The 20590-nt window shown below is 42.5% G+C and overlaps 1 protein-coding gene across 2 annotated transcripts in view; it reads left to right on the top strand.

The window, feature by feature from the left end:
- Positions 1–20590, top strand: part of EML1 (EMAP like 1) — a 167537-nt gene that overhangs the window by 131510 nt on the left and 15437 nt on the right. For both annotated transcript variants that reach the window (XM_014790532.2, XM_087447958.1), the window contains exons 6-16: positions 3559–3688; positions 6114–6263; positions 7090–7159; positions 8907–9017; positions 9785–9880; positions 11579–11713; positions 12452–12551; positions 13822–13976; positions 16468–16593; positions 16874–17005; positions 19590–19657. In XM_014790532.2, the coding sequence (XP_014646018.1) occupies positions 3559–3688; positions 6114–6263; positions 7090–7159; positions 8907–9017; positions 9785–9880; positions 11579–11713; positions 12452–12551; positions 13822–13976; positions 16468–16593; positions 16874–17005; positions 19590–19657 (1273 nt within the window). The remainder of the gene's footprint in view (positions 1–3558; positions 3689–6113; positions 6264–7089; positions 7160–8906; positions 9018–9784; positions 9881–11578; positions 11714–12451; positions 12552–13821; positions 13977–16467; positions 16594–16873; positions 17006–19589; positions 19658–20590) is intronic.

Genomic DNA, 20590 nt, shown 5'->3' with positions numbered 1-20590 from the left:
TGAGGGACAAATAACAAGTAGCTATTTGAGGGGCCAGCTTTTGACGCACAGAACTTTATCTGGGTGGTGAGGCTGATGGGCCGAGTGCCAACTGTCAGCCTGTACCTGGGGGTCCGGGGCTCAGATCTACGGAGACCACTCATAAAAGGTCATAAAGACTAAACCCTTTCCTGACCCCTCTACAGCCAATTTAAGATATGGCAATAAAGGGAAAGAATGAAATGCCACCACATGCGCTGAAAGGGAATTTCTGGGTTAAAAGACTTCTGTTGCCTTTGTTATTTCTTCCTTACCAAGGAGCTCCCTACCGTCGTCAACATTTGCATTTCTCTGAAAGGGAAAGTTGCTGATGCATCAAGTTATACCTTTGTCTACAAGCAGTTTTTTTCTTTTTCTGTCTTTTCCTAAACTGTACACTAATAGTTCATATATGCCTTTCCATGTATCTTTTTTAAACACATTTCATAATAAGGTAGATGCTATCTTTAGGATATTAACCTTATTTAGAAGCACATTTAAAATGCAAAATAATTGACAACTGTGTCATTGGTTACATAAATTCATTTAATTTTATTTTCCAGTTTTCCTTAAATTCAGAATTAAAACATAAAAGTCGGGGTTTCCTGTTTATCGGCATGTGCTTTAGTATTCATTTCATTTTCAGGCAGCATGAAATTACTCACTGAAAATGTAATCACCATAAGCCTGCAGAGATAGGTCTTGAGGGCACTTGTTAGCATCCCAGGTTTTTCTACCAGGATGCTGGTGGCATCTCTGACTGAGAGCTAGCGAGTGCTCCCAGAGAGCTCGTGAGTGCTCCCCAGGCAGGCAGGCCCGTGCTCTTGCGTACTCCACCGTCTCTTTATCTAGCACTTCTGTCTCTGTCTCCGAAATCCCAAGGCAAGCGCCGGGTGACACACTGCAAAGGTAGGCCGCCTCTCTGAAACCTCATAGCTCTCTGAGCAAGGCTGTTCCCCAGGCTACAGAAACTTTTTTCATACAGGCAAGCAGCTATGCTCCTTGTATGAAAATGTTTTTGTGATGCAAACCACTTTGATTTCTTTTAAGTGAAAAGCATTCCTGAGCATTTACTGGATGGGTTTTAATAAGTAGCTATAAATTGGATCTTGACTGATTATTGGCTGATTCCAAGAACTTTTAAAAAATCTGTATAAACCTTAAGAGAGCTATAGGGCAAGCCCTGGATGTCCCGCTGTTTGAAATATTGCCCTGCACTGCTACTGGCCTCCCGCCTCGCGCCTTTGGGTTTGGTGGTTGTGTGCTATAATCCTAACACGCCTGAAAAAACCATGGCTTCCCCAGCTGCGTTTTGATTTTAGATGTAGAATGTTGGGTTTACCGGTGCAAAGCAGTGCCAGGGCTAAATCCAGTGCTTTCTTGCCTCATCCAGTAATTTAGAATTGTGCAATACACAAGCCTCAATCATAAGGACTTCCTAACCAGCACATAACTGCAATGTACTCAATTAGATACTTCACACGCATTGATTATATGTCCATAGTAGGCTTTTTGTGTGTGTTGTGGAATGGCATTGTATTCCCTTTGTTCCTAATCTACACTCTGTGATTCCTCTCTTACAAAGAGAATTAATGGAATCACTTTTCATTTAACTTGAATCGGTCGTGCCTGCCCCTCTTTGCACTTCTGTCGGTCGGCTGGGTGCTGTTAGGTTCTCCAGTCTTGGTAGCCACACAGCCTGATATGCTTAGATTTGGGTGAGGGATGAAGGAAGGGAAGAGGTCAGGCGAGGAGAGGAGTGTGGGTAGAGGCACAGAGCAGGAGACACATGTAGGGTGGCGGAAAGACACAACTGGTCAGAGAGGAGAATCCGCGTGGGGTGGTTTTGGCCAATGATGTCACCGGGCAGGGTGGTTAGACCTTCGGATCCAGCAGAGAAGAGAGCGGGCACAGGATTTTGTGTGGAGGAGGGACTCGGTGAAATCCAGGGTGGGCCTTGATGGGTTTGTAGCAGTATGTGAGAATACCTAGGGGAGCCCTAAGAGAGCCTGCAGTGATGGGGCTTCGGATGGGCCAGGCCCAGCGGAGCCGGCAGGACAGAGCCCAGTGAGAACATTCTAACAGGAGGATCCGTAGAACACAGTGATGCACGCTGGTTGCAGGAGTGAACGCGGATTGTTCTTATTTAAAAGTGAAACTTAATATGCAGAGTGGAGAGTGTGTCACATGCGTGCATGTAAAACCTGAATGCATGCACACAGTAGCATAAAACCGCGATGGCCTCTCAATTTTTAGGCAATATTGCATGTGGCATTGTTTGAAAATCCTGAGGAATAAGACTTACAAAACTAATTTGTAAATGTGGTACTTACGGTACTGTAATTATTCCATGACCTTCCTCACCAGTTTCCTCTCTGCGGATGATTTTTATGTTGTTATGTACAGATATCCCTGGTTCCAACTGCCCAATTTAAATGCCATTAAGGCCTGGGCCTTTGATCTGCCGTGAGCCATCAGGATACAGTGAGTTCTGAATCAGAACAGGATTCCTCAGGAGCTCACAGGACATTTTCTTTGCTCTTATTATATCCTGAAAACTCTAGACAGAGACCCCAGGTTGTTTCATTTTACAAGTCCAGGAGTTGGCCCATGTCAATATATTATTGGGTTTTACTTCTGTCCCTATAATATATTAAAACATCAAAAGCTATTTTCTTATAGAAATGTTTGTTCTAGAAAGTTTTATTTCCCAATTTCTCTCTCTAATGGGTCTTTTGTTCTTTTGTTTCCATTTCTAGCTTTTCTTTGAGCATTTTCCTTTTTGCACGCGTCCTAGCATGTACTTCTGCTGATTTTGTGTTCTTTACACTTGAAAGAATTGTCCAGTGTAAAAGAAACGTAAAGACACATTTTTACATTGCGCTATAGCAAGCCAATTTAAGTATTGAAAGATATTTTATGAATTTTGATATTGAAATTGTATATACTTTGAACTCAATAAAAAATTTAAGGGCCGGCCCCGTGGCTTAGCGGTTAAGTGTGCGCGCTCCGCTGCTGGCGGCCCGGGTTCGGATCCCGGGCGCACACTGACGCACCGCTTCTCCGGCCATGCTGAGGCCGCGTCCCACATACAGCAACTAGAAGGATGTGCAACTATGACATGCAACTATCTACTGGGGCTTTGGGGGGGAAAAATTTAAAAGTTTAAGTGGATTTCCTGTGTTAGTTGTAATTTTTTGGGGTGCCATTGTTTCCCCCTCCTGATGATAAAGAAAATGTAAGCACTAAAATCTCTCATGGAAAATAATTGTTGGAATTTAGTTCTTTTCCTGCCTTTTACAATTTCTTACATATTCTACGTACTTAAGTAAGCAGAATGTCCAAAGCAAACAAGATGAAAACTTTTGTTTCAAACTGTTTAACTTTATGTCTTAGTTATTTTTCCCTAGGACATTAATCAGAAATGACATGAAGGGTAAAGTTTTCACTTTTGTTGGAAAGGCTAGAGAAAATGTAACATTTGTTTTCGGGTACACTGGGCACTGAGGTGTCTTACTGACAACTTTGTTCTTTTTGTAGAAGAAGGCTATGTAAAAATGTTTCTCCGCGGACGTCCTGTTACCATGTACATGCCCAAAGATCAAGTGGATTCTTACAATTTGGAAACAAAAGTAGAACTACCAACCAAGAGACTTAAGCTGGAATGGGTGTATCCTTTATTCATTGATTATTATCAGTTGATTAATGCTTTTAGCTTGAAGTTTAACTGTAGAAGTTCATGAAACTAAACCGTGCTGGCAAAAAGTCTTTAAACGCAAAGAAAGAAAGAAAGATGTTCTGCAAGGAGAGACTAGCATCCCCCCTCAAACCAAGTAAGGACTTGGCCAACCTTGAGAGCCCAACTTTGAGATTAACACTGACTAATTGAAGGAGTAATATGAGTGTAAATAGCGAAGTACTAAATGAAGGGAGCACAATGAATGGCAGAAATAAAATCGACATGTAGCAGAGCTATAATACCACTTTAAAAAAAACCTAGGCCACAAAAATCTGAGTCAGGCATATGACCAGCGTTCTTGAAATAGAGCTGCTGGGGCCTTGAGAGTATGAAATGTGGAAAAATGAATGAGTTTCCAAGGAGAAAAAACTGAAAGACAAAAAAATAGAGCCTGTGAAAAAGTGAATTGTGTTGTTTTCGTATTTTATTTTATTTTACTTTACTATTTTATTTTATTTTACTTTAGAGGAAGCCTACAGAGGCCACCTTCCAGTCCGTTTAGATTTTAAGACAAAGAGCAAAAATCCTTTCTTTACTCTCAAAGAAATATTTATTGAGTACCAGTTTAATGCCAAGCCGTGAACACAAATTATAAGAAGTTGGTTTAAATTGAAGCTGTTGTCATTTCAGTTAGAAGAATGACTATTTGAAATGACAAAATCATATTCTTTGGAAATTTTTTAGAGTTTGGAAGTATACATGCCAAAATCTTAGAGGTTAAGAGGTTAAGAAATCCCTAAGGATCTAGGAATGGTTGGGGCAAGGAAAACCTAAATTTTTTTACGTTTTATATATATATGTGTGTGTGCGTGTTGTTTGTACTTTTTACAAGTATTTTTATAATATAAAAAAAAGTTCTTTAAGCAAAAGATTTAACTCCAAGATTACAATAAAAAATAAACTCATAATTGACTTATAACTGGGGTATATAAAAGTCAGTCATCAGTAGCTTAAAATTTCTTTTTAAAGACTTTAAAATATAATGAATGTCGGGCTGGCCCGGTGGCGTAGTGGTTAAGTTTGCATGCTCTGCTTCGGTGCCCCGGGGTTCACAAGTTCGGATCCTTGGCTCGGACCAATACACCGCTCATCCAGCCATGCTGTGGCAGCATCCCACGTACAAAATAGAGGAAGATGGGCACATATGTTAGGTCAGAGCTAATCTTCCTCAGCAAAAAGAGGAGTATTGGCAACAGATGTTAGCTCAGGGCCAGTCTTTCTCACTAAATAAATAAATAAATAAATAAATAAATAAAATATGTAATGAATGTCAAAGCTCAGAGTTTTTCCTTGGAATAGGATTTATAACCTCACACTGTTTAATATTTGAAACAATCTAGTCACTTAACATTTTCATATATATTTTGTTTTTCATACAAGCCATAAAAGCTACCAACTATATTAGGGATTTGATTATTTTCCCAATCACAATTCTAGAACCAGGCTGAGCTCTCTCATTAAGCCAGAAGGTAATGGGAATGTGAGTTCCCAAACTGTAGCTGTGTCTCAAGATGACGATAACATGGAGAGTTGAGAGAGGACAGACTCGGCAGGCCCTGTTGCTCCTTCTAGTACCCAGTGTCAAGGCTTTGCTTTTAAAAAATCAGAGATTCAAGAAGGGAGTAGATCTGATCAAGTAGTGTGATAACTAGAGATCAACGTTACACGATAAACGATATCGTTACACCATAAGTGATAAAGAAAGGCAGCAGACAGGAGAGAGAAAAAATTGGAGCAAAGTATTCCAGCATTCTTGTGAAATAAGTGTCAAAATACAACTTCAGGTGATTTTAATTCTAGAGTCAGGATGGTACCGTCTAGCAGAGTGTTATGGTAGTCAGCCTTTCAGAAGACCCGCTTGGCAAAATATAAAGACAGACTAGGTGTGAAGAAGACAGGCTTACACGTAAAATTTCATCGGTTCAACAAAGAGATTTGGCCCCTGGCTCTTGCTTCTGAGATCCACGATTGATTGACTAAATTGAAGAGTTCACTTCCCAGTCACTTCACAAATGTTTGATCCAGTTACTTTTAGTAAATAAAATAATAAATTACCATTTTTGGTCAAGCTGAAAAATTCGGCTTTCAAAATATAATACATACTTTCTAAAAATAAAACGACGTCTTTGTGTTTTTAGTAATATATATTCACATTAAATCAGGGACCATTTCCAACTTTATCGCCTGCCTATTTAGGGAGTCAGATGTATTGGCACCGAATATTTGCATTTTAATATTATTTAAATTAGTAATTGGTGGTAATAGTCATATAGAGTTTTACTGCTTGTGCCTGATGAATAAAGCTGATGTTTTGTCAGCTCTTAAAGGGAAAAAAGTTTTATCTTGACACACGAAGCTATGGGTACAGGGGTCGAGACTGCCGTAATAACCTGTACTTGCTTCCAACGGGCGAGACGGTGTATTTCATCGCCTCAGTGGTCGTGTTGTACAACGTGGAGGAACAGCTTCAGAGGCATTACGCTGGCCATAATGATGATGTGAAGTGGTGAGTCCTCAAAACCTGAGATACGTGTTACACTAGCAGAAAGAGTGTTAGCAGAAAGAGTTTGGTATTAGGGTATCACTAAAGATAAGACAAGGGATCTGAGAAAATAAGATCTTTGGGAAAAGCTCTTTTTTATGTTCTGTGCTATCTACTAGCTAGTTGTCTACTAGCTACCTGGCTCTCTAAGACAGCTTTTTAATTTTCTTTCCTTATAACACATAATCTTAACCAACCATGTTACCTAAACAAATAGTCTAACAGACCCCTATTTGGAGGCCTTCTTAACACACCCCATGCTAATGGCATCTAATTTAGGTCTTTATTTTCTAATAAAAATGTTTTGCCTCGTGTTTATGGCTGGGTCTGCTGTTCCCATAATTCATTTACACCTTTTGGGAGGGATTTTATGTATCTTGGAAAGAGGGATGGATGACTAGATGGATGGACGTATTTCTGTTTGTCCTAAGTCTCTGGTCAGTTATAAAAATCCTGTTGGGAAGAGATGATGCCGTTACTATTTGATATACTCAAAATGACTTCCTAATAAAGATTGTATACTAATTAATTGGTTCTGAGATTGAAATGGTATTTTCCAAGCTGAGGATGCTTTTTCCTTGAGTTTGAAAATTCTCTAGAGATAAAGGAATTAAGATGACATGAAGTAGGCACTAGTTGTCTGAGATCACTGGGGTGCTCAGAGGATTTATCGTGAGTCTGTAAGAAGTCAAGCACTGTATATTTAAATTTTTGACAGGATTATATTTGATCAAGGGAAAAGTAAAGCTTACCTTAAAGAGTAGATGTTTTATAAATATCCTTTTTTTAGCCTAGCAGTTCATCCCGATAGGATCACGATAGCAACGGGACAAGTCGCAGGCACATCTAAGGATGGAAAAGTGAGTTATATTATCTTTTCATGTTTTTTAATGAACTGATAACACAAAATAATTTTCTGAAAACATTTTGCTGAAGAATAAGTCTGCTTAGATATAATTAAAGTATCTGAATACTTCTTAATCCCTCATTCAAATTTTTTATTGCAAATCAAAATTCTTACCAAGACCTTAAAACCATCCTGAGTTCACCTTAATTTCAGCCAATTTTTAAATAGCATTGTTCTTGCCTAGACACTCATTAATTCTTAATGTATGTATTTACACATACGATGAACACTAAAATGTTAAGTACACATTTAGTAAATAAAGGTAAAATCATAATAAATAATTATTTGAATATGGGGCATTTTGCATCTTCAACAAGTTTCAGACACTCTCTGCATGAATACTCTGTAATCATGAATTCAACCCATGGAGTTTGTCTGTGTGCAATTCACAAAGGCTGCTAGATGGATTTTAGCATAGGTTTTGTAAGTACTTCAGCAAGACTTTATGTGTATTTTAAGGAATCAGAGAGAGAACTAGTAGAATTTAACAAATTGAGAATGATTCAAAACTGGCTTCCAGTTAGTTATTTACCAGAGTCTCGTTACTGTCATGTCTTATCCAAAACTCCTTGTAGCTTTTTTGATAGCTGCTTTTGTACAGCTCATTATTGCACAGTATAGGATCTGAAACTAACGACATTAAATATTTCCATTTTTATGCTACCAGTTTTCAGAAAATATTTTAATAACATCAGATTTTAAATATTAATACTATTTTCCATTAAAATCCTACACTTGAAAAGAGGTAATAGAAGCAGTAGAAATCAGACTACTATTATGTAAATACACATAGATGGAACAGGGTCTTCATCTTTTTTTTAAATGTTAGGTGACCTTTAAAAGTTCTTTGAAAATAGTTGTAAATCATTTGTTCCTCCCTCTAGTGGATTAAAAGTGTATTTCAGTTTCTGGCGTAGAAATTGAATCAGAACTTTAGAGCCGGAGGAAATGTTACAGCTATCTGAGCCAATCCTTTCAATTTACATGCGGAGAAATCAGAGAGGCCAAGTGACTGTCTACGGACACCCAGCTACTTAGAGACCAGTCCACACTGGAACCTAGTTCACCCAACCCCACTCTGTCCACTAGGTACAACGCTAGTCCTTTTCTTGGTAAATCTGCTGACCATTCTATGATGCTTTTTTTATTAAGGAAGAGAAAAACTAGTACAAATAACCTAGGAATACAAGTGAGAGGGTTTTGAACTAATCATAACAATTCTAAATTTTTATTTGTGCGTAATTGCTGCCTGTTTTGCTCTTACGGGGCCCAAGAATGTTAAGTTCTTAATACTATTTGGTGGTGACCATCTTGATGAAGTTAAACATACTTATACCTTAATAACAATGCAAACTTTAAAAGAATAACCCTTATATGAGATTCCATTTTCCTTGTCATTTTCCGTTTTTAAAATTCAGGCACATTAGATGTACAAATTCGAACATCAATTCCTGTGATACACTTATCAAGAATTGGCTATTGAAAATTTAAAACTTTGCAGACCTCTCCTTAAGTTAAGTTGGCCACAGGGACCATGACCTCCTGAAGCCATTGGGAATGTTTTATTTATGTTAAAAGAGTCCTCAAATGCAGGAAAAGACCTTTTGCTTTGACAAAATTGAAGTCATCTTGTAGCTTCCAGGTAAAGATAAATTCGTATCACCTGCACAATTGGTGACTCTGCATTTGTTTCTAAACAGCAATTGCCCCCACATGTGCGCATCTGGGATTCTGTGACACTGAATACACTGCACGTCATCGGAATCGGGTTCTTTGACAGAGCTGTCACCTGTATTGCATTCTCAAAATCCGTAAGTGTGAGCCCCATGGGTACTGCAGCCTTTGTCCGTAGGGAAGAGAGAATCAGCTCAAGGTTGAAGAGAGAGAGTTAATACGCTCGGTAACTGCCCGAGTCTATGTCCAGATTTAAATTCTGAAACCCTGCTGCTTCCCAGGTCCCCTCACCTTGAATTTCACCCGCACCTCCGTAGGTGCCTCCAGCGTGTCTCTGCCATTCCCATGCGGGCTGGCTCGCTGCCTGTCCATAAGCAGGGGTTGGACAGGCCTCCTGGTCTCCCAGGCTTCCTCAGGATGTACCTGTTCAACAGACCCACCCTTCAAACCACTTTTTCAGCCAGTCCAGAAACTTACATTCGCAGGTGCGAGCACGTGTTCACATGAAAATACCACGTGCCTCACCCCCAATGCTATTGCTCCTTGCACAACCTTATGGTAACCCTGCCCGCAGTTAGCAACAGACCTGTGCTGGGTGGGCTTCGGGCACCGTCTCCTCCAGGAGGAGGGCTCTGCGGCCCCTTTGGAGGCTGGTTTTAATGGAACCAGTGGTGAAGAGCCACCCTGACCCTCCCTCCTGCTCGTGTCCCTTCGTCACCCCACCTTCACCTGCTCTCCCTGTCTGTCTGCCCAAGTCAGCAGGTCTCAAAAGCAGTGGGTAAGTATTCTATAACTAAAATGTAGCAGACTCGGTAATAAAAGTAAAATTAATGTTCATTTTTAATCACACTCAACCTATTTTATTCTCAAATGTAGTCTTCCTGCAAATGCCTTTTTTTTCCAGAACGGAGGCAGCAGTCTCTGTGCTGTGGACGACTCCAACGACCATGTGCTGTCTGTGTGGGACTGGCAGAAGGAGGAAAGACTGGCCGACGTGAAGGTCTCTCTCCAAGCTTGACATTGGCTACGTTATGATTTCCCCATTTGGAGCCTTCTCCTCCCGGCTCTCTCCCGGGCTGGTTCCATTTCTCAGGGGGCTTATGGGCCCCCATTCCCGACACAGCCCTCAGGCAGACGCCTCCACCTAAGAATCCCTTCTACCCCGCCCCTCCTCTCCTAGCACTCCACCCCCAAGTCTTGGCAGGCTTTCTTCCTCTATTCACTACGTCTGTAAGGTTTTCTCATTCCTCATTTTACAGCCACTACCCTTTTAATTTATCCAACCCTTAATTTGTTCACTTTTTTTTCTTTCATTCCCTGAATTCTGAGTGTCCACTGTGTATTTGCATTGTCGAGCAGGCACTGGAGGTGTGGTAATAAATGAGATGTGCTCACTGCCCAGTCGTGGGGGGACCAAGTACAGGAGCTGAGGGAGAGGTCAGCACAGCCAGCCGGGGCTTGTCCACAGCTGAGTGGACCTGGGAAAGGCGAGCGAGTTCCACTGCAGATCCCCGTCCCTCCCAGTGGTGCAGGAAGATTGAGATTCCCTTTACTGCCTCTAATCCATTTTGCACACCATGTCAATGAACTTTCCTTAAGCTTTCTTATGTTTTCCTCCTGTTAAGCTCATCATTGGATCTATTTTATAGAACTGACTTCAGATTTCTCATCCTGGCATTCATTAACCTTAGATAACTTACTGACCTAACATTAAGACTACCATTGGATCACCTTACTGACCTAACATTAGGACTACCATCAGATCACCTTACTGACCTAACATTAGGATTACCACTGGATCTCCTTACCTACCTCTCTTTCTCTCTTGCATGTCTGGGATGCAGACCCTGTATTCTAATCAGGCGTGTTTCCTAACACCTGTTTTCATACTATAGCCCCTGCATTCTAATATTCTGGTCAGGTATTTAAGTTCTTACTATGTTGCTAGGTTGGAAGTAATCAGAGGCAAGTTATTATCCAGGTTTAAGAACATATAACTGAATCACCAAGCAGAAGGAACAATCAGGGTCAGATTCATCTGACCAGGGTACAGGTCCTGGAAATCAAGATAACAGGGTGAGGGGTGGTAAAGTGGCAGCCAAAGAGCCAGATCCCCAACACTGGACCCCCAGCTTGGTCACCGAACCACCAGCAGAGTCCCAGAAATTAGAACCAGGAGGGACTACCAGGGCAAACTGTGCAGCCAAAGTGAGCCAGGAGTGATGGAGCTGTATAAAATCTAGATTCCTGGGCCCTGCTCGGAGGTTCCTATCACTGCATGGGGAGGAGACCTGACATCAGCATTTTAACACACATCAGGTGATTCTGTTGTTCAGCCAGGGCTGGAAATCAGTGACAGGAAGCTGAGAGCAAATTCTTACAGTGCTTAAGTCCCCAGCTGCCCCGATCCACCCCTTCAGCGAAAGCATGCTGCGTGCCTCTTCTGTGCCAGGCCCTGTGAGAGGACTCGGTGGTCCCTGTCCTCAGGGGCTATTGTCCAGGGGAGACAGACAAGGAGGAGAAGGTAGGGCACGCAGCAAACAGCAGTTTAGTGTTTATAGATGAATTCAATGGGGAAAAACATCAATAGGCATAGTGCTTAACTTGAATGAGTTATTTATTTGCAGTTCAGATGTTATTTATTTTCTTAAGTGTCTTAAGAGATTTGAGACATTTGGTTCTCCTGTTTTGCCTAAAGTGTTCTAATGAAGCTGTGTTTGCCACGGATTTCCACCCCACTGACACCAATATAATAGTTACCTGTGGAAAATCACATCTCTACTTCTGGACACTAGAAGGAAACTCCCTTATTAAGAAGCAAGGATTATTTGAGGTAAAGTTAAATTACATTTGCAGTTTTGTTTTTCACTGAGTGGTACTTATGATCAGCTAGCTTTTAAGGGAACTTTGCGACATCCCGGTCTTAGAATTTGTTTTAATTGGCAAATGTGGGGGTGCATCCCTCATGGGGTTGGGGAGCTCCTGTGTCTTGTGCATAACGCTGGTGATGCTGAGAAGGAAGGATGAGCCAACACGGGGAGAAGCACAGGGAAAGGATGCCCCAGGGAGTGGGGCTTCCACCAGGGCATGCTTGGTTGCAAAGAGCAGCAAAGACAACACCCAGGAGAATGGGCAATGCGTCTTTGCCTTTATGAAGGGTGATAGACGCTCTCTGTCCCTTTAATCTGGCCATCTGGGCGCCTTGTGAGAGCACCAGGGCCAGCACCTCTGCCCTGTGGGGCCTTCGCTGAGTGAGAGAACCACTTTATTCTGGTGCTAGGGCCCTGTTCCTCAGGCCGTAGTCATGACAACACAGCCTGCCCCTTAGCCCCTCCAACACCCTCCTCTGCTTGAACTGTCTGCAACTGTAAAAGTGCCAGAAATTTCTCTTTCCTAGAGCAGATAATCTCATGGCATAAGTCACATAATGGTAGATAACAATGAGAGGCACACAGTGTGGTAGCAGAAGTTGACACTCTCCAGCTTGGGATTACTGTGGTTCTAGATATTATCAATATAAACCAATGGATGTCTTGATTAAACATATGTCTTTATTTACAACATTCTGCAGAAGCAAGAAAAGCCAAAGTTTGTCCTCTGTGTGGCTTTTTCTGAAAATGGTGACACCATTACCGGAGATTCGAGTGGCAACATCTTGGTATGGGGAAAAGGTAACAAGTGATTGTTCCCAAGGCAAACATTTTTTGGTGATGTGATAAGTAAGAAGTCAAACATGACATGTGTAAGAATTGTCTACTAAGATGATGTTTGGGTTTACTACTAAACTCCAAGTTCTACAGGTACATACGTGTGTGTAACTTGAAACCATAAAACTACAACAGAGGAAAACAAGAACAGTCAGAGCTGTTGAGCTTCTGTCATTCTAAGAGGCTTCTTAAGCCCAAGATGTTACGATGGAATTAATAGCTTTATTAGGAGATCTGTTAACACATTATAATGATGAAGTTCTCAATGACTAGTTCTTTATCTAGAAAATATTTAAATAACTGTTCTGGCTCACATGGCACTTGGCAGACCTTTGCCGAGTACCGATTATGTGCGAAGCAGCGTGCTGAACGCTGTGAGCTTACAAACTAGTCAGATCCGCATCCCCCGCGGTCAGTGAGCAAACAGTGCACTAATGAGGACTCTTACTCAGAGAACAGTCATTCAGTTAAGTTCAGTGAGCGCTTTTGAGCGCTTACCATGTGCCAGGAAAAAAGGAAAAATCTACCGTCCCGGTCCTCAAGGATCGTAGAGTGTGGGTTGGAGGTAGAAACAGAGCCATCAATGTAATTTCAGAATAATATGGTGACTTTTGTGATATCCCTACTTTTCGTTTCATCCTTAGGACAGTTCTGTGGGATAAGCAGTGGCCCCATCACACAGAAGGGGAAACAGACATAGGGCGATTAAGTCCCTTGTCCAGAGACACTCAGCTCATGAGGGTCTAAACTCAGGGTCCCTGTTCTTAGCCGCACACACTCCCATTGTGCTCTCACCATTCTGTGCTTTGTGTTCAGATATTGTCCTTAATTATAACGTAATCCAGTTCATGCTTGTCTGGTGCTCTGTGAACTTCTAGAAATTAGATCCTTCATAGATTCACGCGACGATGTTCTAACCGACAATATCACGTTTTAAAACAAAAATGAGGGGCCGGCCCCGTGGCTTAGCGGTTAAGTGCGCGCGCTCAGCTGCTGGCGGCCCGGGTTCAGATCCCGGGCGCGCACCGACGCACCGCTTCTCTGGCCATGCTGAGGCCGCGTCCCACATGCAGCAACTAGAAGGATGTGCAGCTATGACAGACAACTATCTACTGGGGCTTTGGGGGAAAAAATAAATAAATAAAATTGTTGGAAAAAAAACAAAAATGAAATGAGATGGGCAGAGATGAGCCTTTGGACAATGTACTGAGGATGGTTTTCTCGGTGTGTTTAGGTACGAATCGAATAAGCTATGCAGTTCAAGGGGCCCACGAGGGTGGCATTTTTGCACTTTGTATGTTAAGGGACGGCACGCTGGTGTCAGGAGGAGGGAAGGACCGAAAGCTCATTTCCTGGAATGGAAACTATCAGAAACTTCATAAAACTGAGGTAGGAAGCAGGTGGTACTGTTGAAATTTATTTTGAACCTTAAACTGTTATACTGACCAGTTTCCTTGCTGGTTTGAAATCTTTAGTTTACAGTTTTGAAAATTGTTGAGAAAAAATTTTATTAAATGGGGTAACATTTTATTAAAATCACAGAGGCATTAAGCACAACTACTAAAATGAAATTAGGTTTATAAAATTTGAGGTTGTAACATATTTCACACTTAGAATATTTTTATATTAGAACCAACCTCACTTTTCCAAGGGAATATTATCCACATTTTGATTTATCGTTAAAATCTTTCTTCCTTTGTCACTTTAATGTCCAGCATGTTGCTTTGGAAACATTCTCACTTTGAACTAATATTTACTGAGTATCTACTTTGTACATGGCTGAGTGCCAACACATGCTCTTGAGTTCTAACTCCCTTTAGTATTTGCTTCACCTCCTTGCTACCTGGCTAGCGGCCCTGCATGCCAGGAGGAGCCAGAGGCAAGAAACTTAATATTCCTTCCACACAGTCACTGACTTTTCCCCCCCGGGGCCCCGGGAAATTACGAGCAGACAGACATCTAGGTCAGCATCAGTCTGAAGCTTGGTGGTCTTCATCCCTAACGTAGAATGGACACATTGTAGAACTTTTCCACCTGCTAAGTCAAGCGCGCCACCTTACAGCTGTCACACATTACATCACAGAGCAGCGTGGCAACGTGCTTTGGCAGGATGACAATTTGGTTTTGCTGATTATTACTCTTAATAAAGGAAGGCCTTCATCTGAGCGTTGGAAATCACTTCCCCTTTCATGGAGACTTTTCACGAGATAGCGTTTTTTATGATAAGATTAGACCAGCATTTGATGGACTGTGTGCCCATATTAAGTTATAATGGCAACCAAAGCTCCAAAGGCCTCATCTAGTTTCATAGAAGACACTCACCAGTTTTCAGTGTCTATAATTCTTTGTTCGCATGGATTGTCATCACCATTTCTCAAACCTGTGCTGACAGACCACACTGGAGGTAGAACGTTTGCATGAGAGTGGCTGCCGCTTATCTTTCTGTAACCAGAGTGTCTAGAACCTGCCAAAGTCTTGGCTGCTGTATTTTGAAATTCTTTTTCTTAACATTTAGATAATTCCACATGTTTACCAACATAAACAATGGATTTCAAAACTAAATAGAGTGAAGTTGCCAAAGCATTTACCATGTTAAGTTATGATAAGTTTGGGGACCTTCTATTATGGCATGTTATATTATTCTTTGCTTTCCAAATTTAACCTGTTATTGCTATCCAAAGTCATAACAAGCAAAGAGTAAACTACCCAATAGTATTTCTTATTTTTTAATCTTGTCAAGAAAAAATGCTTTATTCTTTTTTTTTTATGTTTTTTTTGTTTAGATTGAGGTAACATTGGTTTATAACATTATATAAATTTCAGGTGTACATCATTATATTCTGATTTCTGTGTACACTACATCGTCTTCACCACCCAAACACTAATTACCATCCGTCACTGTACACATGTGCCCTTTAACTCCTTTCGCCTTCCTCCCTTTTCCCCTCTGGTAACCACCAATATATTCTCTCTGTCTATGTGTTTGTTTGTTGTTGTTATTGTTTTTATCTTCTGTGTATGAGTGAAATTATACGGTATTTGACTTTCTCCATCTGACTTATTTCACTTAGCATAGTACTTCCAAGATCCGTCCATGTTGTCGCAAATGGCAAGAGTTCGTCTTTTTTACAGCTGAGTGGTATTCCACTGTGTGTGTGTGTGTGTGTGTGTGTGTGTATTCACCACATCTTCTTTATCCATTCATCCATTGATGGGCACTTGGGTTGCCTCCACGTCTTGGCTATTGTGAATCATGCTGCAGTGAACATAGGGGTACATATATCTTTTTCGAATTAGTGTTTTCATGTTCTTTGGATAAATACCCAGAAGTGGAATAGCTGGATCATATGATAGCTTTATTCTTTATTGTTTTTTCAACAGCCTTACTCTTGCTGATTCTTTTAAGGTATATAAAATGTTTGGGGTTTAAAAGTAAGACTTGGGGGCCGGCCCCGTGGCTTAGCAGTTAAGTGCGCGCGCTCCGCTGCTGGCGGCCCGGATTCAGATCCCGGGCGCGCACTGACGCACTGCCTCTCCGGCCATGCTGAGGCTGCGTCCCACATACAGCAACTAGAAGAATGTGCAGCTATGACATACAACTATCTACTGGGGCTTTGGGGGTAAAAATAAATAAATAAAATTATAAAAATAAATAAATAAATAAAAGTAAGATTTGGGGTTTTGATCATTTACTCAAGTACTGGTTGTGGACCTCTCTCTCCGTGTGTGTGTGTGTGTGTGTGTGTGTGTGTGTGTGTGTGTGAGAGAGAGAGAGAGAGAGAGACTGTGATAGGAGCTATCATGATGATATATACACAGATATTTTGAATGATGGAGCTAATAGTTTAATGACATTTTAAATATTTTCTTTTCCATGCAGATTCCAGAACAGTTTGGTCCCATACGGACAGTGGCTGAGGGGAAAGGTGATGTGATCTTGATAGGCACAACTAGAAACTTTGTTCTACAGGGCACCCTGTCCGGGGACTTTGCCCCCATCACTCAGGTACGTACCAGCTCAGAAGGCCCACCAAACACTTTCATTTTATGTCACGTTAGAATATAATTAAGCTTTACTAAGAGGCGATTATTCCTGTGTTTTACCCTAACATAACCTCCCTCAGCTTCAGAGTTTCAGTTGCTATCCTAGGTTAAGCTGAGGAGCAAGAGAAACTAGTGAGAGCAATTATGAAGTATGCAGTAAGCCATGGTTAATCATACTTTATGGCTCCTGTGTGTTGATTGTAGCATTTCAGAGAGCTTCCGTTTGTCTTGATTCTTTGTAGGGTCACACTGATGAGCTCTGGGGACTGGCCATCCATGCCTCAAAACCTCAGTTCTTGACCTGTGGGCATGATAGGCATGCCACTCTCTGGGACGCTGTTGGTCACCGGCCCGTCTGGGACAAAATAATAGAGGTAGACATGCACGCTGCATTCCATTTTTCTTCTAACAGTTCATCTGGAACATGTTCATATATTTTTTTTTGCATGAAATTAATAGCAATATAAAATTGTCACAAAGCAAATGTCACCTAAGTTATCTCCTTGGAATTTCATAGCTTGAAACATTGCCTTGAGTGGTCTCATCCGTGTAATTCTGAAGTTTGCTGTTGAATTTTTCAACAGCAAGTTATCCTCTCAAAGCTGGTTGTTGGGTTTCCTGAGTGCAGAGCCTCTTAACTGGCTTAAATGCTAAGAAACCCTTGTTATGAGTCTGCATTCTATTTACAGTGTACTCTTGAATGAGAATTTACAAGCTGTTCTAAAAGCATACAATTTATCTCTACGGTTTGAGTTTGATAATAAAGATAAAGCTTTAGTTGTCAAGTCAGCATCTCTGTGACCTTTGCAAAAGGAACTGCGATTGTATGTCAGAGCACTGAAATATCCTTTCCATCCACGTAACACAGCAATGACTGCATTTATTGAGCACTATTTGCATACCAAGCACTGTACGTGTATTATCCTTAATCCTGGCAGCAGCCCTGCAGGTTGAAGGTTTTTTACCCTGATGTTATTGATTAGGAAATTGAGGCTTAGAAAAGTCAAATAGCTTGCCAAGGTCACTAAGTAGGTGACAGAGCCAGTGTCTACACCCAGCTCGGTCTGATCCCAGACCCAGGGTCTTCCTCCGGATCGTGCTGTAGTGAGTCAAAACACATCCTGTGCAGCCTTTGCCCTTCAGGACATGTATAGCCCGTGTGAGGACAGCCCCTCTGTAGACCCCACTCCTTTCAGCCCCCTCAGGGGTCCCAGCATTGCCCAGTGTGCAGGGTCCGCGTTTCAGCCCTCCTCCCCTTCACTTTCGGAGAAGGTCACCGAGGATCTAGAGCTGGCTGGTCACTGGTGGAGCTGAGCACCGAGGTGACAGGGCCGGAGGGGTGACACCGCCACTCAGGACGGGCAGGACGGGGCTCTAGGAAGTGGTGTCCTGTGTTGTTCCTGTCCTCTGGCAGGGCCTTGGAGGAACAAATGGGGAATAAGGGAGGGGTTCGCACAGAGCTGATGACAGCCACTGGAGGCAGCAGGGCAGTGGTGGTCCGGGAGGGTGGGCCTCCCTGCGGTCTCCATCAGCACGGCAGCCCTGCTGAAAGCAACACCGTTTCCTCCATCCGCTGTCCTTTACCAGACTCTAACCCACTCAGCCTGACGGAGGGTACGGGCTCAGAACCAGACACCAAAAAGATGTGTGGTTAAGTCCTAGCTCCTTTACCCACTGGCCATGTGGCTTTGGACAGGACCCTCCCTGGACCCAGTGTCTTCATCTCAAAAGTGTTATGAGCCTCAAATGAATTATATGGTGAACTTCAAGGGGACGTGATTTCTCTGTGTGGGTCCGTGGCAGCCCTGAGCTTAACTGCAGCCCCCGCTCTGGTGCATGCGTTGCAGTCATGTGATCAACGCCTGAACAGTTTCTGGTCTCTTATTCTTTTAGTTCACCCTCTGGTGTCCCACTGCCTCCTTCTATCTCCATTTCCATCGCTCCTTTCTTCTTGGTCGTCCTGTGATTAATCACGTCTCACTTCCATCCACCTAAACACTCTGCCGAGTGATCTGCTGTCTAAACCACAGATTCAGTCATGTCACTCTTTTTATTGAAAGAAAAACAGTCTCCCTCACTGTGTTCTGATCTCCTAGTGATCACAGTCCTTACGTGGCAGTGCAGCCACATTACTAGTGTCATCCCTGCCCTTTTCTGTCCCCTCCCCCATAGATTCTGCGCTGTAAACGTACTGACTCCTCCTGCCCGTCCTCAAACACGCTCCCGACCGCGGTGCTTCTACCTCTTAGATTGTCCCCTTAACACCTGATCCCAGAAAATGTTGGCGTGTCTGCTTCCCCCTTCACCAGTGATGACGCTTCCTGTGCTGGCAGGCCAGAGCCGAAGGCTGTCTGCACCAGGAAGCCTCGGCCCAGTTCCCCCGTCTCGCTTCATCCAACTCCCCTCCCGGTGACTCGACAGCTTGTTTTTACCTCTTTTATTGATCACGTTCTGCCTTGTGTCAGAGTTAGTGATGAACACGTGTATGTAGCACTAGATCAAAACCTGGGATGTGCCTTACTCACTCGGGATCCTTCCAGGGCTGCCGTGGTGTCTTGCACCCAGTGGGCACTCACCCAGTATCTCCCTGATGGAATTGGGGCAGTGATCGTATTTCCAGAAGATCAAGCACACTATTCGACAGGCTTCCATTCAGCGTGGGGTCAGCCAAAGGGGCTTCCAGGACTTGGAAGAAGAGCGTTTGTTTGTTGGTCTGGCATCTGGTTACTGTAGATATGAAAGGATATAAGACAGAAAGAGAAAAATTCTAAAAGGATAAAAATTTGTGTTATTGAAACGTGACCTTCATCCAAGTAGGAAAGCATTTTCCTCTCTGGAGAGAAGAGGTTTTTCAAATGGGGCCCAGTAGCTCTGCGGGATTAGAGCTGGGCTTGTGTGTATTTTATGCGATAGTGCTGTGTCTGGCCATCAATTTACACTTCCTTTAAAATATTTTAGGATCCAGCTCAGTCTTCTGGTTTTCATCCTTCAGGGTCTGTGGTTGCGGTTGGAACACTGACTGGGAGGTGAGTCCGTATCAGCGTGACGTGTGCTTTCAGAGTTCATAGGAACCAGGCTCGTTGTCTGTATTTCCCCAGGACAGGCGGGTTAGCCATCGGCTGCCCTTCTCTGCTTCTAGTGACTTACCAGGAATTAAGTCAAAACTCAAAAGTAAAATGTTAAGACGGTGGTCCTTCACGTTTTGGATCTTGGGAAAATCTGAGGAGAGCTATGGACCCCTCTCCCAGAAAAGTGCCCCCTCACACACACACACCTTTGCCTCTAATTTCAGAGGCTCTGGAGGCTCCTCAGGCTCTGATCTGCAGGCTGTGGGAGGGGCCTCGACTTTGGAATCAGGCGAGACAGCATTTCGAAGTGCTGAGAATTTAAAAATGCTTCCTCTTGCTGCACTTGCAAAATTTTAGAAACTGCCCAGATTCTGAGCCTCATATTCAGATTCAGCTAACATTTATTTACCAAGCGCCTCCGATATGCCGGGCAGTAGATCTGCGCTTGAATCCCAGCTCCACCGCTTAGCAGCTGTGTGTCTCTGAGCCAGTTACATAACCTCTGTGAGTTTGTTTCTTTTTCTATAAATTATGACAGTATTATCTGCCTAGCCACACTGCACTGAAGATTGAAGGAGACAATATAGGAGGCATCTGCTGGGGTTGCCTGCTAGGCAGTTTCAGTGGTTATTATTATCATTGTTTTTTTAAGTTTCAATTGCACTTTTGTGTTGTCTGTCATAGTATATACACTTTTTATGGTTTAATTCAGATATTTTTGGTGATTTCCTCCCGTCCTCCCTCTCTAAAAAGCGTACTACTTAGATTCTGTCGTTATGACTGTAGAGTATATAAACAGTAAGAGTAACCATTTATAAGTCACAGATAGCAAAATCTGAAGAGCTGGGCACCTTGCATCCAACAGAATTCTTCATGAAAATGTTTGCGTAG

This window comes from Ceratotherium simum, chromosome 24 (assembly GCF_057802395.1).
Source record: "Ceratotherium simum simum isolate JZ-2026a chromosome 24, ASM5780239v1, whole genome shotgun sequence".
Lineage (NCBI taxonomy): Eukaryota > Metazoa > Chordata > Mammalia > Perissodactyla > Rhinocerotidae > Ceratotherium > Ceratotherium simum.
This window is presented reverse-complemented; position numbering and strand designations above follow the sequence as displayed.